Source organism: Ailuropoda melanoleuca, chromosome 1 (assembly GCF_002007445.2).
Source record: "Ailuropoda melanoleuca isolate Jingjing chromosome 1, ASM200744v2, whole genome shotgun sequence".
In the NCBI taxonomy this organism is placed as follows: domain Eukaryota; kingdom Metazoa; phylum Chordata; class Mammalia; order Carnivora; family Ursidae; genus Ailuropoda; species Ailuropoda melanoleuca.
In genome coordinates this window covers 131,920,674-131,946,705 of record NC_048218.1, presented here as the reverse complement: position 1 = coordinate 131,946,705, position 26,032 = coordinate 131,920,674, and the positions used below count along the sequence as shown (strand labels likewise).

General features: G+C 37.3%; 1 protein-coding gene across 4 annotated transcripts in view; it reads right to left on the bottom strand.

Annotated features, from left to right (window-relative positions):
- CD36 (CD36 molecule) overlaps positions 1-16,898 on the bottom strand; it is a 44,869-nt gene extending 27,971 nt beyond the window's left edge. The window contains exons 1-3 of one of the 4 annotated variants that reach the window (XM_034667063.1): positions 16,815-16,898; positions 3,897-3,990; positions 3,208-3,411 (exon numbers count right to left, since the gene is read on the bottom strand). In XM_034667063.1, coding sequence (XP_034522954.1) covers positions 3,208-3,327 — 120 coding nt within the window. In that variant the 5' untranslated portion in view covers positions 3,328-3,411; positions 3,897-3,990; positions 16,815-16,898. Of the gene's footprint in view, positions 1-3,207; positions 3,412-3,896; positions 3,991-10,959; positions 11,234-11,255; positions 11,461-16,814 lie in introns of those variants that run through there. The other 3 variants (XM_034667067.1, XM_034667055.1, XM_034667058.1) reach the window with 3 other exon arrangements.
- Positions 16,899-26,032: the final 9,134 nt, after the last annotated feature.

Genomic DNA, 26,032 nt, shown 5'->3' with positions numbered 1-26,032 from the left:
TTTTTTTTTTTTTTTTTTTTTTTTTTTTTTTTTTTTGGTCTCCTAAGGTATACATTTCTCCTAATAGCTCGGCTGGACATCTTTAAGTATTTTCACCCTCTCTCCTAATTTAGTTCCATGTGCAAACTGCACTGCACTCCATCACCCATTTTTTTCCCTAGTACTCCACCACGCTAGCCCAGAGTGCCTTTGTGATACCGTGTGCAGACTGTGCGGAGATCTTCGTAAGAGGGAGTCTTAAGTTCTCCCTGAAAGTGACCATGTCCTACAGAGTTTTTCCTTGTTCTCCTGTTCTTGGCCTCCTCCCTCTCCACCTCTTCTACTGTAGGATCATGGTGCACAGAACTGGGTGTGATCTAGTCTCTCCTTGCACGTTGTCTAGCTTTGGGAATAGACTCCCTCCTTCCGGCCACATGAGTTGGCAAATCGATTTGAGGTCTTGTGACTAAAATGGGTAAAACAATAACTTCTCATAGAGATCTGCAAAGATTAAGTGAGCTGGTGTCTATGAAGCCCTTGGCAGCACTAACTAAATGCTAGCCATGTGATATCAATCTCTAAACGCAGGTTTTGTTATCTCTTCACACCTGCCAGAAACACCCACCAACTACTGCCTATCACATAGTCAGTCATTCTTCTGCCTGATCTTGGAAGCGTCCTAAATTTTACTCCATGTTGTTTTCCTAATCATCTCTTTGGTTGATCCCATATTTGGGGCACATTTTCTATATTCTCCCTTCCCTCTTCAGAGCAGTTAGTTGCATTTTCACGACTTTTTCCATAATATTAATCAGTCCTCTGATGCCCTTATTGCAGCCCTCTTTGAACTTTCAAAATCCTATGTTTGTTCCAGTCCACAGGTTCACCTTTCTGAAGTTACTGAATATTCTGAGAGAGTCCTCTTTCTAAGTACCATTTTCCCATATTATATACTAGGCTTGCAGTTCTATGTTGGTATGATACAATTTTCCCCAGTTAAATCTTATACTTGTTAAGGTAAAAAATTTTACCCTCTGTCACTATACAAAAGCACATTTTTGACATCTCAGAACTCTTATTTTCTCATGATTAACTATTATGAATGTAGAGATAAATGTTAAACACTTAAAATAGATGTTAGCATGTCACACAACATTGAACGGGGAGGCTATTTGTACTATTATTGTTGAATGAAGAAGAAAAAGATAAATGATCAATATGTGGCTACTGAACATCAATTATGTGTCAGAAAAAATAGTCTAGAATGCTGCACAGTGGGAGGTTATTGTGACTTTCCATTCTGGAGACTTTCCCAAAAGATACATTATAGTCTGTGTGTTAGCACAGAAAATGATTCTGTTCTCTCTCCACAGAAGATCCAGAAGGCAAGCACAGTAGTAGGAAGAGGACCATGCAATGGAATTCCATCTCACATGGTCACATAAGCCCCACCTCACCAGCATCTGCTTGTCTCTATTGAACTGGATCGTAAATAATAGCAAGAAAACTGGGAATTCCAAGAAAGGGGGGTGACATTCCATTTACAAAATATTTTTAAGGTTAAATGCATGGGGTTGAAGATTTGCCATCTGTTAGCAATAGAAAAGCTAGAAATGCCTATATTATTATTGAGCAAATAGAGAACTTATATACATAGAATATATATATAGGAGCCATTACCTCAAAAATGTCCTACTGTCCTATCTTCTATACTAAGACAATGGCTACAGTGAGACAATTTCTTTTTTTTTTTTTAAGATTTTATTTATTTATTTGACAGAGAGAGAGAGCACAAAGAGGGAGAGCAGCAGAGGGAGAAACAGGCTCCCCGCTGAGCAGGGAGCCCAATGCAAGACTCGATCCCAGGACCCTAGGATGATGACCTGATCTGAAGGCAGACGCTTAACCGACTGAGCCACCCAGGTGCCCTGAGAAAATTTCTTTTAATTTTAAAACCACTATCATTTGTGGCTATAGAAAGAAATAGTGGAAAATAGTAGCTTCTTGTCATGAATAACTGGATTTGAAATGAATTCATATTAATTTGTCACTTCAGTCAATGCCTCAGTGAAATAAAATAATATTTATTTATACTCCTAGTAAGAGCAAGAGGTCAACGGGATGAATGGATGAGAGAAGTCAAGGTTTTGGCACTAACAGAAATTTCCATATAAATTGGTAGGTCTAGCCCATCTTATGATTGGATTCCTGTTGTTCTCCATGGTGTACTGTGCTCATTAACCCTCTGCCTGGGCCACTGCCATCTAACCAGGCCCTAAGCTGAGGCCAGCACTCAGATATGTTTTATTTGGTAAGCATTATACGTAAAAAACTGAGTATACGTGCTCTGGGGCAGGACACGCAGTCTCAAGGTTCACTCACAATAGTTCTTGTTCTTATGTTATTTTGTTCTTGGAAACTTCATTTTTTTTTTCCTAAACCCTGTCTCCAAACCTCTCAAGCCATTTGAATTTGCCACCCTTGGTTTAGGACTTCAGCCGGTCTGCTTCTTATTCTCGGGCTTCCTCTCTCTCTCAGTTAAAGTTCGGTGAGTATGAAGCTCATTAGAAAGAACGAGGGCGGGAGATGAATTCTAGCCTGTTGTGCAAAGCTTGTGTATTGAATCACCCTAAATTTTGTTAAAACTACAGGCGACTCACGGCATATATGCTGGCATATGTCCTACATAATGTTTCTGAAAGTATTTTCACAGAATCAGTATAAACCTCTATAAATAGGAAATGTTTATAAGACAATCATTGGTCATTACACCTATTATAAAAAGCAGCAGTTTGCCAAATAAAAAAGTTTATACCAGTTTTACCAAAGATTCCTGCTTTGTTATGAAATATAATTTTAAGTGTGTGTGTGTATCTCTTCTCAATATGAACTAAAGTATAACTCATTTTATAAATGTACCCTCACAAAATACAGTAGCTTATTTCTCCTTCAAAAGCATATCAACATAGTCTTTAGACATAATGGAAAGCAATTATTTCTACTAACCTGCATGCCTCTAAACAGCTTTTATCAGAATTGGGATATTACACTTAAGATAGTGACGTCACTATTTTCAACATTTCTCTCAGGGGAAGTTGCAATGGTTCATCACCACCTTTGTATTAAAGGCACAACATTGCCAGTGACCACGAAATATAAAACAGGTACCACAGGACAGAAGACAGGCTGAATCACAATGACAAGAAATGCCCTTTAGACTCCTTGTACCTTCTTAATGGTATTCTCAATGAGCATGTCTCCGACTGGCATCAGAATCCCTCCGAACACGGCCAGCACGGCGCCGATGACAGCACCAGCAATGAGCCCACAGTTCCGATCACAGCCCATTTTCTTAAGCGGGGAAAAAATTACAGCTCAGCACCTGCTTCTTTTCAACTCCCAGGTCTGATAGTGGTTTCAAGAGGTACGGTTCTAGCATTAGAAAGAGATCATAAAACAGATGCTTAAATAATCAGTATGAGATCAAAGTACAAAGAAAACGCAACTGAAAAATCATTTTGCCAGCTGTAAATAAACAGATGCTTTTTCTTTTTGTTTTATGAGATGGACTTTCCAGGTTAGGCCCTCCCCTTTCTTGCTTTTAACTATCTACCCGTGGAAGAAATAAAAGATATCGGCATAGAGAGTATTTCCTCAAAATTCTCGTCTTTTCAATTTTCTACCGTTGGATGATGAGCATTGAAATCTTATCTCAGGAGAACATGCTTGCTGCACTTTCCGCCTCATCTGCTTTCCTGGGACACTTGGACACCTCCTCATCCTTTATCTGGCTTCGCCTCCCAAACACAGCCACCCGCATCCTTCCTGGAGCTCCCCTGCATAGGAAGATGTGAAGACTGAGGTCTTCTCTGTCCATTGCTAAGCAAGCATGACAACACACACTGTCTTTACTATACCTTATTCACAAGTATACGGCAAGATACAGCTTTTATAGGGAACGTTCCGAGGAGTCTCAGAAAGAATCAATTCTTCTAATCATTCATAAGCTATCTGTTAAAACAAAAATGCATCGTTAAATTGGGAAAATACATTGTCAGGAAATTAATATGAGAATACTCTCGTGTCACCAAAATTATAATAACTACTAAAAGAAAATCTCATGAATACTGAACTCATGCCTGAATTTAAAAAAAAAATGTTGAAAACTGAGATATTTTGAAGAAATGTATTCCACTTTCAATTTCATTGTTAATAACTGAATTTTGGATAGAAGAAAGGTGTGAAGAATTTAAAGAAGATACATGAGGTAGAGGATATCTAGTTGTTTTTTCTTTTTTTTAAAGATTTTATTTATTTATTCGACAGAGATAGAGACAGCCAGCGAGAGAGGGAACACAAGCAGGGGGAGTGGGAGAGGAAGAAGCAGGCTCCCAGCGGAGGATCCTGATGTGGGTCTCAATCCCAAAACGCTGGGATCAGGCCCTGAGCTGAAGGCAGACGCTTAAGGACTGCACCACCCAGGCTCCCCAGGATACCTAGTTTTAATGATAGACATTGCTTTGTTACCAGTCTCAAGAGATTTTTTTTGCATATTCAACTGCAATATTGTCATCATGAGCAATCGCTTCACATCAATTGTGTTAAAATCAACTAATTTGTACCTGTATTTATTTCACCTCATCAGTCTTAGTTTTGGTATCTTTATACACTATGTGGTTATTTCACAAAGGTTGAAAAGAAATGATTTCTGAAATGAATGGATTCTACTGTACCAAATAAGAATTTGTTCCTTCCAATATTTGAAAACACATTCCTATTTTGGTTGCAACTGTATTTTTTTAAGTGGAGCTGACCTGACATTGATAAACAGTCAAAATGTGCCTTGTAGCTAAGACACAAATGTTCCTTCCTTCATTGCCCAAGGCCATGGAGAACCTAAATGCCAAAAGAATGGAGATTATGGGCAAAAAAAATTTTTGTCAACACTGTAAATTTAATTAAAAAAATCATATTTTATGATCTCGGATTTTCCCTCCACAGTGTTGTTGCAACAGAAGTGCCACCCTTATGACGTCATTAGTACTTATTTCCACTTGGAGGAACCATTTCCTTTTTCAAGAATATTACTTGCATAGCTAAGAAAATAAGGAAAATTAGACTTTTCCTCAACATGGTGAAAGATTAAGTGTTACATAATTTTCCCATGGCGATTTTAGTTACTTGCCTCTACTCTTTCTTATCTTTGTCGTCTCCCTTTATCCATGCCTTACACCTTGGACACTTCCACTGTTAATCAGGATGCACTGAGCTCATTCACATGGGGGTTCTGGTGGCTAACAAGCCTGAATCCTATTAGTGTCATAGGTTTTTCCAATGTAAAAGGAAAATATATATCACTAAACAAGTGACTTAGTTTTCCTGTGGACTGGAGTTGGCTTTTTATTAATGGCTTGGGCGTGGAGTGTGAAGAAAAGCTTTCCCTGCCCTCTGAAATCATGTAACATGCACACCTTCCTGGTGTTCTGTACACTATGAACAAATAATCATATCCAGGGTAGCTTAGTAAGTCATATCTTCCTGAATGTTCATCTCAAAGACCATCCTCCAACTCTCATTTGCACGTTATACCTAAAGCAACAATCCAAACACAGAGATCTAACCTAGTGTAGTTCAGAGTAGCAAACTAGACATCAAACCAAAAACTGACTTGCGATTCTCTTGTCAGATGACCAAAGGCAAACCACTTAATCTCTCAATACTTCACTTTCTTCATGTGTAAAATAAGATGCGAAGATGAGATCTGCAGTTTTTAATTTAAGTAGCTGAAATGGTTCTTCAGATTCTTAGATGGAAGACAAATGGGCAGAGTGACTATGGAGGACCACTGGGGTGGGAACCCTGGGATCTTGATTCCCAGCTTGGTCTCTCCACTCCCACCTGACACTCTCCTTTCCACTTTTATGGAACCCTAGGAGAATCTCTATAGAAATCTACAGCTTTGCAAACCCATTTAAAAATTAGTGCAGGAAATCCCCAAAGTTAAATTGCAGTTTTCTTTATAGAATATCATGATTCTATTTAAGAAAAACACCTCAAAAATTAAGTCATTCCTTCTGGAAAGTTATTTTATGTTCCATATAAACATTACTAAACATCTTCACTAATATTAATGGCATTTGCAACTCTAACAGATGGAACATAAAATGATTTAAAAATTCCAACTCTTATTGCTGAAATAGATATATGTGCATATATTTGCCCTTTTCCAGATTCTATGCCATAACCGAGTCATGAATCCACCTGACTTTTTCCAGAATTTTTCTCCTTTATTCACGTAGCCTGTGTACTAGAGGGAAGGGTTTCTGCAAAGGGCAAAGAGTCCCAAGAACGTCCGCCGGAAGACCCAAGGGACAGCACGTGCTGTCCAATGCCTCCCTCTCTAAGCCAGGAAACTCATTATTATGACTTCCAAAGACTGAGCCCCAGAGATGTCAAGTAATGGGCAGGCCTGGGTCTTGCCTAGGCTCCGTCTGTTTAAACTTAAAACTGAAGTGAGATAGTGCATCCATCCCACTGCTGTTGAGTTAATTTGATCAGAAAACAGAAGTGTCAAGTAATTTATTCTGTTGAATCTCATGGTTAGATAGTTACTGGGATAACACTGGTCTGGATGATATGTAAGGAAAACTACAAGTATTAATCTAACATTACTTCACACGTGTACTAATATTTTTGTGAGAGAGCGAGAGAGAGACGGAGTCTGTGTATTTTTTTTTTCATACTTTCAACTGCTTCATTTTTGGTCCTTTGTTGTAAGTTTCCAACTTTTTCCCTAATAATAGTCAAGATATTTGACATTACTTGGGTTCATTTGTTTTCCTTCAGTGCCTTGATACCATGAGTAATTAGGTATTGTTATTCAACTCATACTTTAACCTTATGCTTCATATTATAAAATTAAAATCAGTTTTATTCACCTGAGGCAAAGGAGGGCCAAACACATTATGTAAGACACACACTGCGTACATAAGAGAAAAGTTCAGGTTACAGCACATTCTATTCAACAGTTTTTCCACCCATGTTTATCTTCAGGAAAAAAAGTGTAGTTCGTCCCCACTCTTCTCGCACATTTAGCTAAGGCATGTAAAGTGTGTGTCTTGCACACTTGGTTTTCTTCATAACATAGTTCCTTACATATTAATAATTTATTTCACTTGCTAATTTTGGATTACATTTTATTATGTATTGTTATTTCTCCTTCATAAGACTAGATAAGACATTGATATCTGCAATAATTTACTTCTTGCTTGAAGTACTTAGATTTAGAAAGCAAAGAACAGTCACAGGTACAGGAAAGAAAACTAATGGTTGAGACTTGTCTAAAGAAGGGGAAAGAAAAAGGCATGTTTAAAAATACCACTTATCACATACCTTTCTTGAGTCTATAGGGAGATCAGCTGTATCTTACCAGTTACAGATTATAAATCCTACTCCTTTTGTGGAATTTGTAAGTGTATCTTATTCCCTTGGGTTACCTTTGAAANTTTCCTTTTAAAAAAGGAGGAAAAACACATTTTTTTTTTTTTTTTTTTTTTTTCCCTTGTCAAATCAAAGGAGTGTTTCCAGAATTAACTTAGGAGCATTATACCTTTCTACTACGTTGAAAACCTGGTGGTAGAAACTGAGAGACTGAGCTCTAAGAAGACTCTCCAATAAATAAGTCAGAAAAATCAGAGAAAATTCCCAGAGAATCTGTAATTCTTCCCATGTGTGGATAAAGCCCTGTTCCTCAGGAAACTCCACCCAGAAAAGGCGTGGCCTGGAGGTAAAATTTCCTGGGATGTGAACTGCAAAGCTTGAAAAAGCTTCAGATTACAAAAGTATTTGTACCCTAAATGAATGCCAGGACCCACATGACATTTTCTTACTCATGAGTGAGTAGCTCAGATTTCCTATTCTATCCATAAACCTTCCTTGCACGTTTCCTTAGAATAGAAAACCAGACCACACACTTCTGTTTTCAACCACACACACACTGCTCTTTTGATACACAGCCTTCCTCACCTGTTAAATATGGTACCTGCCCACAAAACCCAATTTTGGTGGTTGGGAGGTGATTAATTCAACAGGTTGGATATGAATGATGAAAGTTAGCTTTTAAAATTAGATCCCTTTTCACACTCTGACCCCACACCATGCCTAGGTGTGTTTACAAGCCATGATTTCCTAGACATGAGTATGATACAGATTCAAACCCAAGCTACTTGCAGTGGTTGTAAATCAGTAATTTAAATCTGCTTATGTTTAAATCTGCTCATGTGGAAATAGAAGGTCATTAGATCCATATCTTATAAACTTCTGTTTAGAGATAGAATTCTTTACATGCAAGTCCAATATATAAACACAGCTAAAAGAGAAGCTTTTCTGGTTAAAGGGGGCAAGAACTGTGGCCCTTTCCCCCTTCCTGTCCTACTTCACTTGGGCTCTGAGTCATCCTCACAGAACCCTAGGCCTCTGCAGAAAATACTTCAATAACTAGATGAGAAGTTCTCCAACATCTTTTCTTATTGAAGTTACCACAGGCTTTTTTATATGTGCATTTCTAGCCTATTAGAATATGTGGGGGCAGGGGTACCTAATCTTATGATGAATGGCTCAGTTGGTTAAGTGCCCAACTCTTGCTTTCAGCTCAGGTCATGATCTCAGGGTCCTGGGGATCAAGCCCTGCATCGGGCTCCACACTCAGCAGAGAGTCTGTTCGGATTCTCTGTCCCTCCCCTTCTGCCCCTCCCCAGCCCCTCTAAAAATAAATAAATAAATCTTAAAAAAAAAAAAAAGAATATGTGGAGGTAAAAATATACACTAGAAAAAAATTATACATGTTTATAATATGAAACAATAATACATATCACTAAATTATACTTTTCAAATATTACGATTTAAAACTTGTTTTGGTGGTACTCTGAAATTAAACCAATAAGTACATTGGATTTCGTATGTTATACTAAGGATCCTTCTAGAAACAAGGCTATCTTTTGAGTGCTTGACTACGGGGATTGCTATAGGTTTGAAATGATTCTCTTAGTATCATATCCATTTAAATAGGACTGTCTAGAGCTTTTCTTGATCTTTGAACCTCAGATAGGAATGCTATTTTTTTCCCACCTCAAATTATACTATAAACAATAAGATACCCTGTGGTTTGCAATGTTTCAGATTCTGGACTAAAGGCAAGTGATTCAGTTTTAATTTGGGTCTTGATAGTATAGTTCCTCTGTGGCGACATTTTCTCTAAAATGACTGTACCACTAATCAAATAAAGTTGTAAATGTCAAAAGTAAATGAGATTATGTATATAAATTCCTATCACAGAAAAATATTATTTTGACATGTTATCATGATATATTATTTTGAACCACCATGCAATTAAACAGTAAAATGTTGTTTCATATTGGCCAATTTTTAAAATTTACTAAATGTATATCATGTACACAAGTAGGAATGGTTATTTTCAAAACACTTAGATGACAACAAAATCTTCATCTATAGGAACTTGGAATATCATACAAATGGGGAGGAGCTGCAAGTTTAGGAGATGCTAAAGCTTTTAGCCATAACTTGGGCCCGTGAAATGAAACAGCTTGTGATATAAATCAAAAGACAGTTACAGAATTTGTTCCTTCAGAAACAAAAAATCCACAAGATTCAAATGTGCTTGAGTAAACAGGGCCAGACATTTTCATAAAAAATAAAGGAGGCAACTAGAAATTCCAAACTCTCCAGTACGTCCTGTGCAAATATTGTCCAATTGTAAGGATGATGTTTGTCCCAGGCTAACCTGTTATCTGATGACGGTGATCTGGATTCATTGTTCTGGTATAATAATGATTCTGGTAAATCAAGATTTTCTACATATTTTTCTCTTATAAAATCCAGTGGACCACTGGACGCTACATAACAAAACCCTTTTAAAATTTCATTTTTCATTCTTTTCTGAACCAATATTGGAAGCAATGCTTCTTTTAGATTCAAAAGACATTACTAACTTAAAACCACATAGGAGAGGACTGAAAAATGCATGCAAACATTTTAAAAACATCTTTCACCATGTTTCTTGATAATTCCAGAAACTGTGTGAAATTTACTCCAGAGAATTTATGCCATTTCCAGTATGCATTAACTTGCTGTAATTAAATTGAAAATTTTCATTTTCCTAGAATGATTTAACCTTTATTTAAACTCGGTGTCATCATTCAAGGAAATAATTTGTTGATATTTATAAGCTTCCTACAGAGACAAAAATATTATTTTTATTCTCCTACCTACCAAATTTTACATAATTTACACTAATTAAATCTAGAAATCATTATTTAGAACATAATTTATCATTCTAAGTAGCAATTATAGTATCTTTGTTCATTAAGGGAAAAAAATGCTTAACAAGAACATATCCAAAATACACATTGTTTTTAACCATAGTGACAAAGTTCACCAACAATTAATGCAATTCAGAAAGAAAATTAAACACACTAATGACTCTGTCAAGTAATAAGCAGTGAACTGCAAACTACAAAGTATGTTGACATAGAGTGGCAAGTCATTTATAACAATTAATGCATTATATTAATCTTATGAATTTTTATTCCTAAATTAAATTTAAAAATCAGGTATAAATACCCTAAGTATACAACAAAAGTTTTACAATGGTAAAATTGAATCATAAATCATTTTAAATATTAGTAAATATTCTCAGATGTAATATTTTAAACATCAAAAAATAAATGCCATTGACATGGACAAGGTTTTATTATTTTTTAAAGATAAAATGTAGAAAGACTGGTAACTTGGAAAACAAAACAAACCTAATTTTTAAATAAAGCCTAATGACTTTGAAAAAACAGTTACAGCTTTTTGTTGTCATTGTTCTACAACTTCTTAAGAGTCTTTATATAGTAGAGTCATCTCCTATCATTTAGGAGATAGAAATCTTTTTTGTTAAAAACAAATCATATGACTTACCTTTAAAAAGACTAAGAAAGATCTTTCAATCAAAGGCTCAAACATTTGAACAGACTGTTCTTGGTAGGACCAAATGGTACTCTGCAGAAAAACCCTACACTAAAATCCTCATTACATAAAGTGTGTGAGTTTAAATATGCTTTAAAAAAAAAAGTACGGTATCAAATCCCAGTGAGTGGTTTGTTGCCAGAGGATTTAGGAAAAAAAAAAAAAGAAAGAAAGAAACCCACCCACATCACACTACTGGTATGGCTGTTTTACGCGTCTATTTTTATGGTCTGGTGAGGACCCATTACCTATATCCGAGAGACTCAGCAGACTTTTCTTTTTTTGGCCATTTTCCCATCCAAGTCAGTCAGAGGCCAGAGAAACAAAAGGCACTGACCTGCTGATCTGCCTCTAATATAATCTGTTTTCCTGCCCAATCATTATTCCAGATGATGAACTGGGTCCGAGAGTAGAAAGTATAAATTAGGAAGAATTAGCAATCTTACTTCCTTGTCATGATTTAGCTTGCAAAACTCCACGAAGTTGAAATAAAATGCACTTCTCTGTACAGCATTAATCTAAAGTGCATAAAGACTAAGGATTCCAAAAACAATTGGAGACACTGTCAATCAACAAGGGTGATAAATTGTCTTTAAAAAGGAAACCATATTGTTCTAACTGGAAATTCTTAACTGTTTTTCATTCTCTGTTAGTTTTCTGCAAGTTTCACAAGCACAGCAAAATATCTGTATGAATATAAAAAATTAAACTTCCCGTAAATTTCTTCAGCCAAAACACAACTGTTCAATAACAATGAACTAGAATTCCATTTAAGATAACCTTTTAATGTAAAAAGGTATATACTTAAGGTTCTTTAAAGGAAAGGCATTTTTAAAAAATCTAATGACAACAGAAGTTCTTGTGGGGGAAAGACTGTCAATATGAAGAATCCCTTCTTACAAAGAAATTCCCAAAATCATGTAAGGAAGAGCAACATCTTTACAAAGTTAAACTGTCCTCTATCAGACAGGCTAACTGAACACATGCCTCCAAGTCAACCTTGAAATAAAGCAAGCGGACAACACCACGCAGATATATATTTAGCTCATTAGATCCTATTTACAGCAGTCCTCCTCGCTGGATTGCCTGCACGCTCCCTTCTGAGTATGGGTGGATCTTTTCACTTGTTAGCATTGCGGTACAACTGGAAGGGATCTCCGGTGCTCTTTTTCCCTCAAACATTGCTTTCTTTTTCCCAGGTATTTTCACTGACACATTTATTTAAAAATTAATGCTTAGGTATTAATACTTAAGGTATATTGGGCTTTTTCTTTCCAAATTTTAGACCACTCAATTAGGATAAAGTAGAAATGAACTTGGACAATCTCCTTGTGATTTAGGCTTTTCGTTTCAACAGAAGAGCTTAGAGATTTCAGGTAACCAAAAAGGGGAGTCCTTTACACTGCGACCTTTAATCTTTGTTGTAAAAAGGTAGTAAAGGGCTATTTTAAAAACTGCGTTAAGAATATCTATTTTATTGTATTTAAACTGCTTTGATATATTTTCTTCTCAACTTGAATTCTCACACACTTTTCCCTGCCCCCAACATGACAATTCAGAAATAGCTCACAGACAGAGGAGTTTGGATAGTTCCTATTTTAAAGAGCACATTTTAAACACATTGAAAGAATAGTTAAATGATGATGAAAACATGAACAGCATTAGAGAAAGATACTTCAGAAAAAATACAAGCAAAATAGATGCTTTGACACTGAACTTACTTGGATCACTCATCAGTAGCCTAATGCCATCCAAGCCCTCTGACTGTCTCTAGAGAGGAAAATGTCACACACTCCCAAGCAGTCCAAAGAATCAAATTTACATTCCCAGAGGCAGCTGTGTTCAATCCCATAGACAGCAGTTCCTGAGTGGCTTTCTGAGTCTTGTGTGCCAAGACCCGGAAAGAGCACAGCTAAGTAAAATCTGTAAGCATACGTTTAGGTTTTGAGCAAAATCGATACCTGGAACGAAAAGGCAGAAAAGTGCTGCACCCATTTCTGAGTAAACAATGTTGAGGTTTTCGTTTCAGGAAAAGAATATGGACGCAAAGTACTTTGAAGTATCTCGTACTCTTATATGAGAGCACACCTTGCCTTATGTGCGTCCACTAGAACACTAGATAGATCTAGTATAATGAAGGTTAAAACTTACACCATAATCAAGTCCGCTTAGGCACATTTCTTTGGGAACTCTCTTTTTGTGACCACGTAGGGTTTGGAATCAGACAGACAAGTGAATCCTGACGGTCCTGGGCACTGGTTGTATCGAGTGGGGGGTAGCAGTTGAAGGACCACATCCTCTTATTTTTTTTAATCAAAAAATGGACAAAACCAAGTAAGAGGATGGTAACCAGAGCTAAGTGAGGGAGTTGTCTGCAGCACTTGGCAGGGGCCTGATTACCAGCACTCAAACCCCTTCCCTTGGGCCCCTGCCCCTTTTCTCCCTTCTACTTTCTTATAATTACGTAGCAACATCCTGCATAGATTTGGCTAACTTTTTTTGTCCTGTTTTTGCATCTGCTAGAATATTGGCTCCATCAGGTAGGGGACATTTGCCCGGTGAGTTCACTGCTGAATTCCCAGAGTGAAGACCAGGCTCAAAGCTGGTAACCCATTAAATAAATGGATACACACAATAATTGTCATAACCATAATAATGAACGGGGGACCCTGGGTGGCTCAGTAGGTTGTTTCCGACTCTTGATTTTGGCTCAGGTCACAATCTCAGGGTCATGAGACCGAGCCTTGCATCAGGCTCCACACTGGGCGTGGTGCCTTCTTAAGATTATCTCTGCCCTCCCTCCCTCTGCCCCTTGCCTCCCTCCTCCTAAAAAAAATAAAATAAAATAAAAAAAGGGAGTGAGGATGGCCAGAAATCAGAAGTTACCAGGCTGCCTGTTTGTACCACAAATATTCAATGGTTCGGTTGGGATGAAGAGCATCTGCTTTGAAAGTCAATGGACCAGAGTTTGAATTTAGAGTTCGTCACCTCCTAAAGCGTGTGACTTGTTAACTACTTCACCTCTTAGTTACAGTGGCAATACTGCCTTCTCAGAATTGTTGTAAAGATGGATAGTGATAATATAACGGATTTAGGAAAGAGCCTGACATATAGTGTTTAATCAATACTTGCTATGGTGATCGCTGGTTATTAAATATTTATTTTAGGGAACTTATTAAAGTAATATGGACAAATAAGAAATATTGAAAATTATAAAAAGGTATAGAATGAGAAGTTTCTTCCAACCCCCAATTCAGGTATGTTCTCCCCAACTGCCTTTGGCTTTATGAATTTTAAATCTACATACATGTGTATATAGAATAATACATAGACCAAATCATACTTTCTGCAACCTGACTCTTCTCTAATTATGTGCCTTGGAGATGTTATCATATTTTGGATAGAGTTAATGCTCCCTTTTTCCATTATTGAAAAAATATTCCATAGTAAAGGATGTATTGTCTTTTAAATAACGGATCTCTTATTTAATGGATACTTTTTTATTTGCAGTTCTTTGATCTTACCAAAAAATGCTAAACATTCATATACAGTTTAAAAATTTTTTGAGTATAGTTGACACACAACGTTTCAGGTGTACAGCATGGTGATTCAACATCTCGTATGTTATGCTATGCTACCAAGTGTAGTTCCCATCCGTCACCATACAACACTATTACAGTATCATTGCACGTATATACAGTTTTGTTTACCTGCTCTAGGACACCAGTAAATAGCAGTGAGTGACATTTCTAGGTCAAAAGTGTGTACCTTTGGGGGGGGGGAGAGTTTTACCAAATTTCTGTTCATACATGTACACCACGATGTGTGATACTGCCTGTCTGCATACACACTCATACTGGTTGATAATGAATTTTGAGTTTTTAACAAGTACTTTTTTTATGGATAAATAATCAAATGACTGAAGTTTAACCTATTTTCTTAAGTATGTTAGCCATTCCTATTTTAAAATGTTTGTGAGGGGTGCCTGGGTGGCTCAGTCAGTTGAGTGGGTTTCGGCTCAGTCCTGATCTCTCAGGGTCATGAGACTGAACCCTGCATGGGTTCCATGCTCAGTGGGGATGCCCTCTCTCCCTCTCCCTCTGTCCCTCCCCATCCTCGCACATGCACTCTCTCTAAAATAAATGAATAAATCTTTAAAATATTTGTGATTATATTCTTGTTCATCTTTTTTTTCTATGGATTTGTTTGTCCTTTCCTTGTTAATTAGTAAGGAACTGGCCAGTCTTCTAACATTTGACAGTTTAAAATTTTTTTTTACAATTTGAAACTTTTTTTTATAATTTTATACTAAAATTTAAAATTTTTACGCCATTAGCTTTCACAGTAATTTCCTTTTAAATATTGTGTCATTCTTTGACTCTCTTCATTTCAAACATATTAAAAATAATAAACCTTTTAGTATTTGTATGGTTTAAATCAAATCCTTTGTAACAGTTTTTTCAGATAAGCTGATTCATGGAATTTAACACTTATGAAGTAAAAGAGGAAGAGTAAAGTAAGTTGAGTAACAAATATTGCAACATATTTGAGAAGCAGATGATAGATGCATTGTAAGGACTCTTAAAGAGGGGTCACATGGCCTGAGTTCTGATCACTGCTTATTAACAACAAGATTTGTGGACTCAGTAACACATAGTCATCATACTTCTGATTTCTTTTCTTGCCAAAGAGGATAATCACACAGAATCCACCTACAGCCTCAGGCTGAAAGATCAACTCAGATACTAGGATTAAACCTAATGTAAATCCGTATGCAGCTTCTACTAGGAGATAGAATTTTTAAGGAATTTTTTTTTATTTACAGTTCAGGAAACTAAAAGAAGAATCTTAGTATAATATATAATATTAGATTTATGGGTATGCAAAGACCTATAAATTACGATGATGACACAATAAGGGAGCTCAACACACTGCAGGCTTGTTGACCTAAGTCTTTCTTTCACCTGTGTTACCTCACTGACCTGTCATACTACCTCCCTGGGCTCTTTAGACAACGAGGTCACGAAGCTAGTATGTGCCAAAACAAGGATTAAAACCCAGATAGACTGAGTGAAGAGCCTATACTCTTTTCTGAAAGAGAAAAAGTAAGTTCTTGATCAATACCTAATTTTGCATATTCTTTGACACAATTGAGTAACAATTTAAAATAACCTGAAGTTACAGTGAAAAGAAAATGATATCTAACCACAACAGAGAATGCATAGTGAACATAGTCCATAAGCGGTAACTAATAGAATTATTCTGAAATTAAATAAAATCCTTCTAAAGGCCGTAAACTATCTCAGAACATTAGTTACCAGTGTCAAGCCATAAGTAAAATCTGTTTAACACTTTAATCTTGGGGGATAACTAACCATAGAGATTTACATATACACATATGTATGCATTATTTATGCACACGTATATACACACACAATTGTGTATGTGTATAAACATACATCTATTATGTTCAATTGCTACCTTGCTTATTTGTGAAAGCATTAAACCAATGGCATGCTTTACCTGCTTTCTATGGTGAGGAAGGACTTCACATGCAGGAATAAAAATAAGTAAATACAGATGTACAGAATTAAGATGTAACAGTATAATGTAATGTCAGTGAAAGCTTGAGAGACTAAAACAGAGGCTTTTAAGATGGCCTTAGAAAGAGAATTTCAAGAACATCATTAAAGGTAAAATGCAGAATACCAGGGTAATTACGGTTTAGATTTAAATCATGCAATCCAATGAATCGAAACACAGGATAAAAGCAAAGGTACTGTATTAAAATTAGAAAATAAACTTACCCATGTTTAATAGAAGCCATGGTAGGAGCTGTGTGTAAAAGAGATTAAAGAGAGAGCACCTCTGTGTAAGTGGCCAGGGCTCACGTGGGCAGGGCCAAATCAATATGTAAATTTCACAGGCCATCTAAAAATGTTGACAGACCTAATCTTTACTTGAACAGTTTGCAAAGCCAACTCAACTCTGTAAGGGGGAAGAAAGTAAGTCTCCATTTACATGATACTAGGAAACATGAGGAAAAGTATCATCAGCACAGTTGTCAGAGAAATTTGTGCTCATAGACTAAATGGAAAATTATTAGGGGGAAAAAGAGAAATATTCAGGTAAAAGGATAACTAGTTCTGAAAACATGGCATGGTGAAATAGTAGGGGGAAAAGCACAATAATCAATAAGGAAACAAGCATTTAGTTAACAAATGCCAAATTAGAAAAGGTTGAGAAAAAATATATACAGCCAATTAATTTGAAATTTCACAGGACAGAAATACTAAAAAATGACTGAGTTGAGGGTGCAGCACATTTTATTCTTAAGAAATGTAATCTGACTACAGATAGCCCCTGAAGTGGGGTCTTAAAAACGAAGTAAAATAATTTTAAGACGGGTTAGAGAAATCCGTTTACATTCGTGTTAGCTCATGGCTTGATCAAAATGATGTCCTTTAAAATGCTTACGTACCAGGTTTTTACTGTTCAAGCACCAGGAAAAAATTGAAGTGTGGCAAATGAATAACAACAAAAAAATTTACACAAAGAAATCAGCCGGATAATGAGAATCTAAGTGATTTGTTCCATTTAATAGACATACTAACCACACTAGAGACAATTACGAGCTTAATTATATGGACATCCATTCCACCGGACAATCTGTTACTTTAAGTTTAAATATACACAACACCTGGATATCAGATTCCTGTAAGAGTTCAATGTACACGTATGTGTGCATATGTGCATACACACGCATGCACTCACGCACGCACACACATGTGCAAACACATGCACACAATTGCCAGGGACGTAGAAACAGACCTAACTAGGTTTCTTTTCAAAGACGAAAAAAGTTTCTAAGATACATGTTATACAACAATAATTTATTTAAAAAAATCACCACACAGGAACAAATACATTCCTGATGCCTTTTTCTGTTTGTTTGAAGTGGGGAAGTTCGACACAGAAAGCATCACTTGGCACAAACCCTGCATCTGAGTGACGCGGCAGCCTCTGCCAGAAGGTTTAAGGGAATATAAAACAGTCTATGGATCCTAGAGTGAAATCAAATCGTCATCATCATCCAGGCTGGTTCTTAGCTTAAGGGCAGGGTTTGCTCTTGGACAAGCCTGAGTTTTCTGTCTTCAAAGAGACCAACAAGTTTGGTTTAGAGTGCTACTTTTCAAGGAAGAACTCGAAATATATTATGGATTCAAAGTGGGAACATTTTACGCTAGGTGTATTTTTCAGTTTGAATAAAGCCTCCTACAATAGTTTGCAAGAAAAACAACAAAAACATTGAATATATATACATGCACAGACGGTATATAAAATACATCTGATAAAACTTCCAGAAGCAAATACTGACCTGGAAAGGTTATGAATCATTTAGCTCATGTCCTTTACATATTTCAATGGTCATATTCCAGATAGCATCAACATTAGAATCCAGACAGAATAAAACGTGGTACACTACCACTCTGGGATGCTTTAGATACAGGAATTCAGCATAATTCTAAAATCTCCAAACCCTGAAACCGGCCTCCGTGTGTCCCTGTGATGGGTGGGTGTCTGCATGCATGAAACAAACTACAACTCAGCAGAGGTAGGAGTAAAACCTTCCCTCTGTAATCTCCACACTTCAGTTCTGAATCATAGAGAAGCAGGACTTGCCTATTAAACTTCATTTTGCCTCTGACATTTCAGTAGCAGCATTAAAGCTTGCATTGCATTTTGGGCCATTGAGAGAGAAACTGATAAAGGAAGTCATCTCGTGGTAACTGTATAGGGAGGTTCAGTGAGTTCAGGCACCATCCACCCTCTCTCTGTTCCAGTCTGTGTCATCCTCCTCGCTCTCCAACAAGCAGCCGAGGACTCAAAACACGTTTCTCATGACCACCCCTTTCAGATTCCTGAAGGTCACTCTTCTCTTTTGTTCTGAGGGTGTGATCAAGTGAACAACAGCAGCTTGTAGAATGTGAATTGCTCCGGAACGTCACCCTGGCACTACTCTACTAGTCCTGCTAGTTTTGCTCTGTTAATGGCCTCCTCCCTCCTGTGTGACTACTGGGACACAACCAGTTTCTTGGCTCCGGGGGCCTGAGGTCCCTCAGTTGTGGTATGTAGCAAGGGAACTATCCGCCTCCACAGCGCCTCCAGTGCCCCGGTGACGATGCGCGTGTGGATCGGAGTGCTTATGTTCTCTGAGGACATTGGGTTGTACTCCCTGCCGCTCCTGTTAACCACACAGTGCTTTCCTGTTCGAGTGAATGCTGAGAACATCACTGCTTTCCCAAGCCACACATACAAGGCCTGGAGCAGCACCCTCCATGTATTCCAAGGGGTAAAAATCGTTTCCTGGATATGATCCAAGAATGCTGCTATGCCTGTTTTGCCTCTCATTTCCTACAACTCCTCAGGGAAAACTGGGTCATCATGGTAGGTTGGAGAAAAGAAGGCTATCGTGAGTAAAACTGGGAGCTGAAGTTAAGTCCATAAAAGCATGGAAACCATACCATTCCACGAATTAAGTCAACTCAAAATTAAAAACCATGAAAATACTTCCTATGTTATAAAGAGGTATGTCACCAAATATGTTTTTATAATAATAAGCCTCAGCATAGACTTCTCTCTTTCACGAGCTTCTCTGGTCTTAATTTTTCCTTCTTTTCTTCCTTGGTAACCCTACATGTATCTGTCCTGGTTGAGTTCTGTGTGACTATTTGACATTTCATTTTTATCTTTCTAGTAGTCTCTCGAAAGGGTCCACGATTTGGGATGTGTCAAGTTGCAGTTGCATCCAACTTACTTAGTGCAGTTGCATTTACAAAAGCACAGCAATCCCTAAATCAGCAGAAATCATGAATTCATTTGACCCTTCACTCCTTTTACAAACAGGCTCACATTATCCACTTAACAGATATTTCTGTTTTGAAAAGCATCCAGCCTCCAATGGGAATTCAGTACACCAAATATTACCAAAAAATATTCTAGTCAAAACTTTGCTTTATTCTATCACTTATTCTTTTAACCTCATATTTACCATCCTTTGCAGTACAAAATATTTAAATTCTTCAAACTATGGAACTCAGAGAATGAAGATTAAATTACATTTGTGTTATTTACTAACCTCTCTCTGGCTTAACTGCCATGTCACCTAGGCTAGGGAAAAAACACTGTGTGATTTTCTTTTTAAGTCTTTTGGTGCAAATTTATTACTTGGAAAACTTTCCTTTCTAGAATATCCTGCCACCATATAGGTCACTCTTTCAATCTTCATCCAATCCTGGGCAAATAAAGTTAAAACTGAGAATAGATAAATGTCTGGGTGTGTTTGTTTTTTTTTTTTTTTGAAGTCCTATACATAAGTGTTAAGACAAGTTTTGGAAAATTGGCTTTGATTTTTAAAGATGAAACGTAATGAATAAATCTGACTAAATTCAGCCATTTTAATTGTCTAAATTATGATCTGCAAGGTTTATTTCACTTGAGAATTTCCCAGAGGAAAGAACGACAGTAACATGTCTTCAGGAACTTCACACCCTCAGATCCTTAGTGCCTCCCGCGTAGGGAGGAGCAGCTTGTGACCTGGAAGCCATGAGTGGCTGACTCAGGTTTTGGAGATGCCCTTAAATACTGAGTTCAGAAGGAAAGATTCAAAAACTGACTGCATGTTTTGATTTATAAAGGTTTTGATTCTAGAGGCATTGCCTCTAGAATACAAATGTTCCATTTAATATTTTCCTTTAATAGGGAGTGTTACCAGAACATATATTTTCCTCAGGACTCACAAAGATATTGGTCAACATTGCTCAACATTGGTTGCTCAATATTGGTTCTTTTATTATCTCTTCCTCATCCCCATCCTCGATGTAGAAAAATAAGGAAACATATACTCATACTGCTGAAGGACTTCTTAAAACCTCAATGAAAGTCATTCTAAGTCAAAGCCAACACCCAAAGAGAGAGAAGAACAGAGAAAATTAAGGAGAAAGAAACAGCAAGTTTGATCCAACTATGCCTAAAGAGTTTTCAATTATGGGACCGTCAACAATCCCTGTATTGATTCAGCTAGTTTGAGTTGAAAGCACCCAAATTAATACACTGAGATTCTATGTAAAATGTGGACCTTAGATCACATATATTTTAAACAACTAAAATATCTAACCAAAGTTCTGGCTCATTAAGGGTGGTCAAGAAACACGAGTTAACTAGGAGGCCTTTAAAGAAAAAAAAAAAGGCAAGAAATATGGTTTTCTACACCATATGCAACAGAGATATTAATATTAAGCACATATAAAATACCATGTAACTACATTTTCTTCTATGCAGCTCCAGAACTCTTTAGTGTTATACTCATAAAAAGCATTATAAAAAGCTCAATTCATCATTTATTTGTTTATTCATGACTTGCAAGGGAGCCCGTCACAATGGAGCTCCCTGTAATGTACTCACTGGGAACTGTGTTGGTAGTGTTTATCATTATATCCCAGATTTTAAAATAGTGCCTGCCACATAACAGGTGTTCAAATATGTGTTGAATAGATATTGAAAAACCTATCCTATAGGTATCACAGCATAGATTAAAAGGTGGCACGGGTATGTTCAATACTTTGGTAGGAGAGGAGGGACTAGGTTATCTGATATCATGTTTAAAAGGACTGGTTATATTCCAGGTGTTTTTTGTTTGTTTGTTTTTGGTTTGTTTTTTTTTTAATTCAGTAGACATAAGGCATGAAATCAAACAAAGAACAGTTGTGATCTGCTTTAGGCAAAAATCTACATGTATTGAACCAACAGTCTGATTCTTCCACACTAGAAAATATCCTTACGAAGGGCTTTACTTCTGTCATTCCACAGACACTTATGAGGAAGCTCAATGCAAGGATGAAGGACATGCTCCTACACCATAAGCTCTTAGCAAACATGTTAAATGATTTTGAATATACCAATTGTGTTTACGGGTCCACAGCAAGGAAGAGACATATTTACTGAAGTGCAGATTTCTAGGGTCGCCTGAGTGGTTCACTTGCTTGGGCGTCCGACTTCTGATTCGGCTCAGGTCATGATCTCGGGGTCAAGAGACTGAGCCCAGCCATTAGCTCTGCAGGGAGTGTGCTTCTCTCCCTCTCCCCCGGCTCCTCCCCCACCCATGTGCACGCGTACACGCTCTCTAAAATAAATCTTTAAAAATGAAGATTTCTAAATTTGTTAAAAATTATGATTCAATATTAGATGTAGATCATCAAAAAGTGATTGTGTTATATTGTTTCGCCTATTAGAATTTTCCCAAGTTTTCCAAATATTATACTGTACCATCTAATTTCTACATGCCAATCTATCTCTTTATAAACTAATTTATGTGATCCCTTGCTAATAGTTCGATCCCTCTGGGTTGTCTAGACGATTTGTTCTGGACTGCTCACTTATTTTGTTAAAAAACAGCGGGCCTTTGACTTCAAAATGCACCTTTGTCAAAGGTGCTCATATACGCAGTCACTGGAGCCTTAAACAAGCACCCCTGGGAACCGGCTTTTCTGTTCTGATAGCAGTTAGTTCAAGAAAAATGGCTTAAGTTCTGCCTTTGTACTTTTTTCCACCTGTGAGATGAGACATATTATCATTAAGATGGGCACTGCCCAGCTGAAGAGACATGCTGGAAGATTCCAAAAAAACAGATCAGTTTCAGAATTCTATAGGAATGAATAAAGTAAAAAGAACAAATTGAAAATATCACCAAATGTATCCTTCCTTGTCCCATGAAAACCTGAGCCACACTGATTTTTTTACTCTCAGGAGAACCTTTAATACATGAACTCTTAAATATCAAAACAAAATGCATAAATGCCAAAACCCAGGAGAGAAGGACAGTCAGGAGAACCTGGTAGCATTCTTTCCTCAGGAGAGGCTGCCAGCTGTAGCTCTGCTACGGACCGTAATAAACATAGGAAAGTTGGGATCAACAAGGAGATAAGAGAAATACAACACCCACTGGAGAAGATGTGTAGACATTACAGTTAAATATAGCATGAATGTATAAAAAATGTGAAAACGTGTCATTAAAATCTGAAGACATATCTAAAAGCTGAAAAGGCAAAACAGTTGCAAATGTACTATAGGGAGCAGATACTCAAACTGAGGATGAAAGCAGGCCTCTCATGGCTTTTCCATTATTGCAAAAAGGTGCTTTTCAAATTAATTATCTAATACATTTGTGTGTCAGATGACATGGTATATCACTTAAGGTGTAAGATTATTAAAAAAAATATGGTGAAACACATTTTTATATGCAAATAAAGAGTTAATATAAAATGAAAATATCACTAAAATGTACAACATAACATACATAGCTACATTTACTAATTATTTGTACCAAACTGTTAATCTAAGTCAAATTTACAGAACCTTTTTATAATCACATAAATACTTTACTAGTCTTGCTTTCTCATGCTTTTAATTTATGAAAATCCTAACATATAAAAGCAAGATAGGCAATGGAATAATAACCAGTAGACATATTTGAAATAACTAAAATTACACAGTAAATTTAAGCTTGATTTTCATGTAGTTGCTTATCCATTATAAACTATAGGTCGCTATTTCAAAATTTGGTAATCTGTGATTTTATTTTCAGTTGGAGTGCATAAATGATAAAAAATACTGTTATAACAACAGAGGATCTGACCTGAATATTCTTACCAGCGAAGTATGGAGACGTGGCACAGAGCCAGCTACGTTGGCTCTGCATTCACTGATAAATCAGGTTGCCATAGCAAGCCCATAGTCACTCAGTTTCTAAGCAACCCAAGACTCCACAGACTTCAGATACTTAGGAATTCACTGATCTTTCATCACCCTTTAGGGAGAAATATGAAAACCTGTGGTACCACATTCAGTGGAGGATTCCCTGCTGACCCACTAGAGCAGAGACCTCCTAAAAAATCCATTTAATTCATCAAATAATAATATTTATAGTGGGAAATTGATTATCAAAGTGTTAAGTGGATGATATGAGGTACAGAAAATGATCAGTACCAAGTATGGGTTGGGCAGACAAATATTCGTTGAAGAAATAAACAATCCAACAGTCTAGAGACAAAGTCGTTTGCATAATGCTAGCATTCATAAAGTCCTAGCCCTTTAGTATAAAAAAATATCTGTTTAGTAGCATTACCACACAGCATGTCATTTCAATTTTTTTTTAATGGTTTACATTTAGGTAACATATGTAATTGTAAATCCGTAATGGCCTGTGATCTGGTACTGAAATGTTTAATTATAGCTTATCTAGAAAGCTTAAATAATATTAACTATCCAGATGTCAAACAGAATTGTATAGGTCTGAGGTACAAGCAAGGTCATAAATTATTCTTTGAATGAGGCTGTATTAGCATTTCCTGTCCCTGTCTCTGTCAAACACTCTCTCTCCTCCTTCCTGTCTTCACACATTACCCACAGAGGTGAACCTAAAGCTGTCTATAATTCACAAGGTTCACTTTCCAACTATTTAAGATAATGACAGTGAAATCAGGTTAAGGCATACAGACATTGTTTGCTCCTGCCGAACACTGCGTCGCTTGCACACTGCGGTGCAGGCCAAAATAAAATGCCATGACTAGAAATGATTGTATGTGACCCGTGAAATGATTCTGCCGGACATCTGTAAAAACGTTTACCTAATTCTAGTATCTGGTCTTTGATGCCTCCCATGATCATTCCATGTAGCTGGTCTTAAAGATTTTATTTATTTATTTGACAGAGAGAGAAACAGCGAGAGAGGGAACACAAGCAGGGGGAGTGTAAGAGGGAGAAGCAGGCTCCCAGCAGAGGAGCCCGATGCAGGGCTCGATCCCAGGACTCTGGGATCATGCCCTGAGCCAAAGGCAGACGCTCAACGACTGAGCCACCCAGGCACCCCTAATGGCTACTTTTTTAACGTTACTTCCTATATCCTGGTACCCTTTGAATCAAAGATTTGGTAATCCAAGTCAGGTGACCAAGTTCTCTTACCTGAGTATGACATCAAGTTGCAAAGTCACCTCTCAAACAAGTCACAGTAGCCATCTGTTGACTAGAGCCAGGAATGTCAGGGGGACAAACTCTGCCTGTGACCTCTACCAATTACTGTTGACTCTAACTGGGGAAGGACAGCTGCTTCTGTCCCCAAGATTGGGGAGACAACCACTCTGCCTCACAATCTTAATTTTCAAGAGTCCAAAACTTGCATAATGATATTGTAACTGCCTCTTCACATAAAAAGTGACCATCTGTAATTTAACAGTCTTCCTGGGCATAGATTCTTAAGACTAAAAGACAACCGGGCATGAATTTGCCCTTTTAGTATGCTGTTGTTCTACTAAGATATTCCTCCGTTGCTGCAGTATATAAGCACTTGTATGTTGGAGGGTCCGGATACTTTCAAATAGTTTTGAACATCCTCTTATCACTTAGCATTGTACTTATCACTGACAAGATCACAGCAAAGTTACTACACCTGACCAACACTTTCCATTTTCTTTTAGATACAACTTCTTATCTAAAAGCTTGGGATAGGCTGCCTGTATGTCTGGGTCTCAAATACTCGCCGAGAGAAGAGAAAAATACAAGTAGAGCTTACACTGGGCAAGAAGAGAGCAAAAATCAGATCACCAGAGAGATTTTAGTATTGCAGGCAGCAGTCTTGAGTCCTATGTTGTTAAGCTAGAAAACTTCACAGGGATTGCATAAGCGTAATTACCAGTTTGAAGTCCGATGAAAAAGTGCGAGGCCGCCAATATTAACTCACTTGCAAAATGCTGGTTGGAAGACAATGGAATGAACACTGATAACTGTGGTTGAATTTGCCCCAAGTGCTGGGTCAGATCACTGCTGTACATTAGTCGGCCCCACCTCCGAGGATCCAAGAATGGCTGTGGAATTCTGAGTGACAGTCCACTGAGGCAGTGGGATTCCTAAACCAAGTAAGCCCTGTCGCCAGTGTTTACCAACCTCCCCAGCTTGAAAGTGAGCTGCTCCT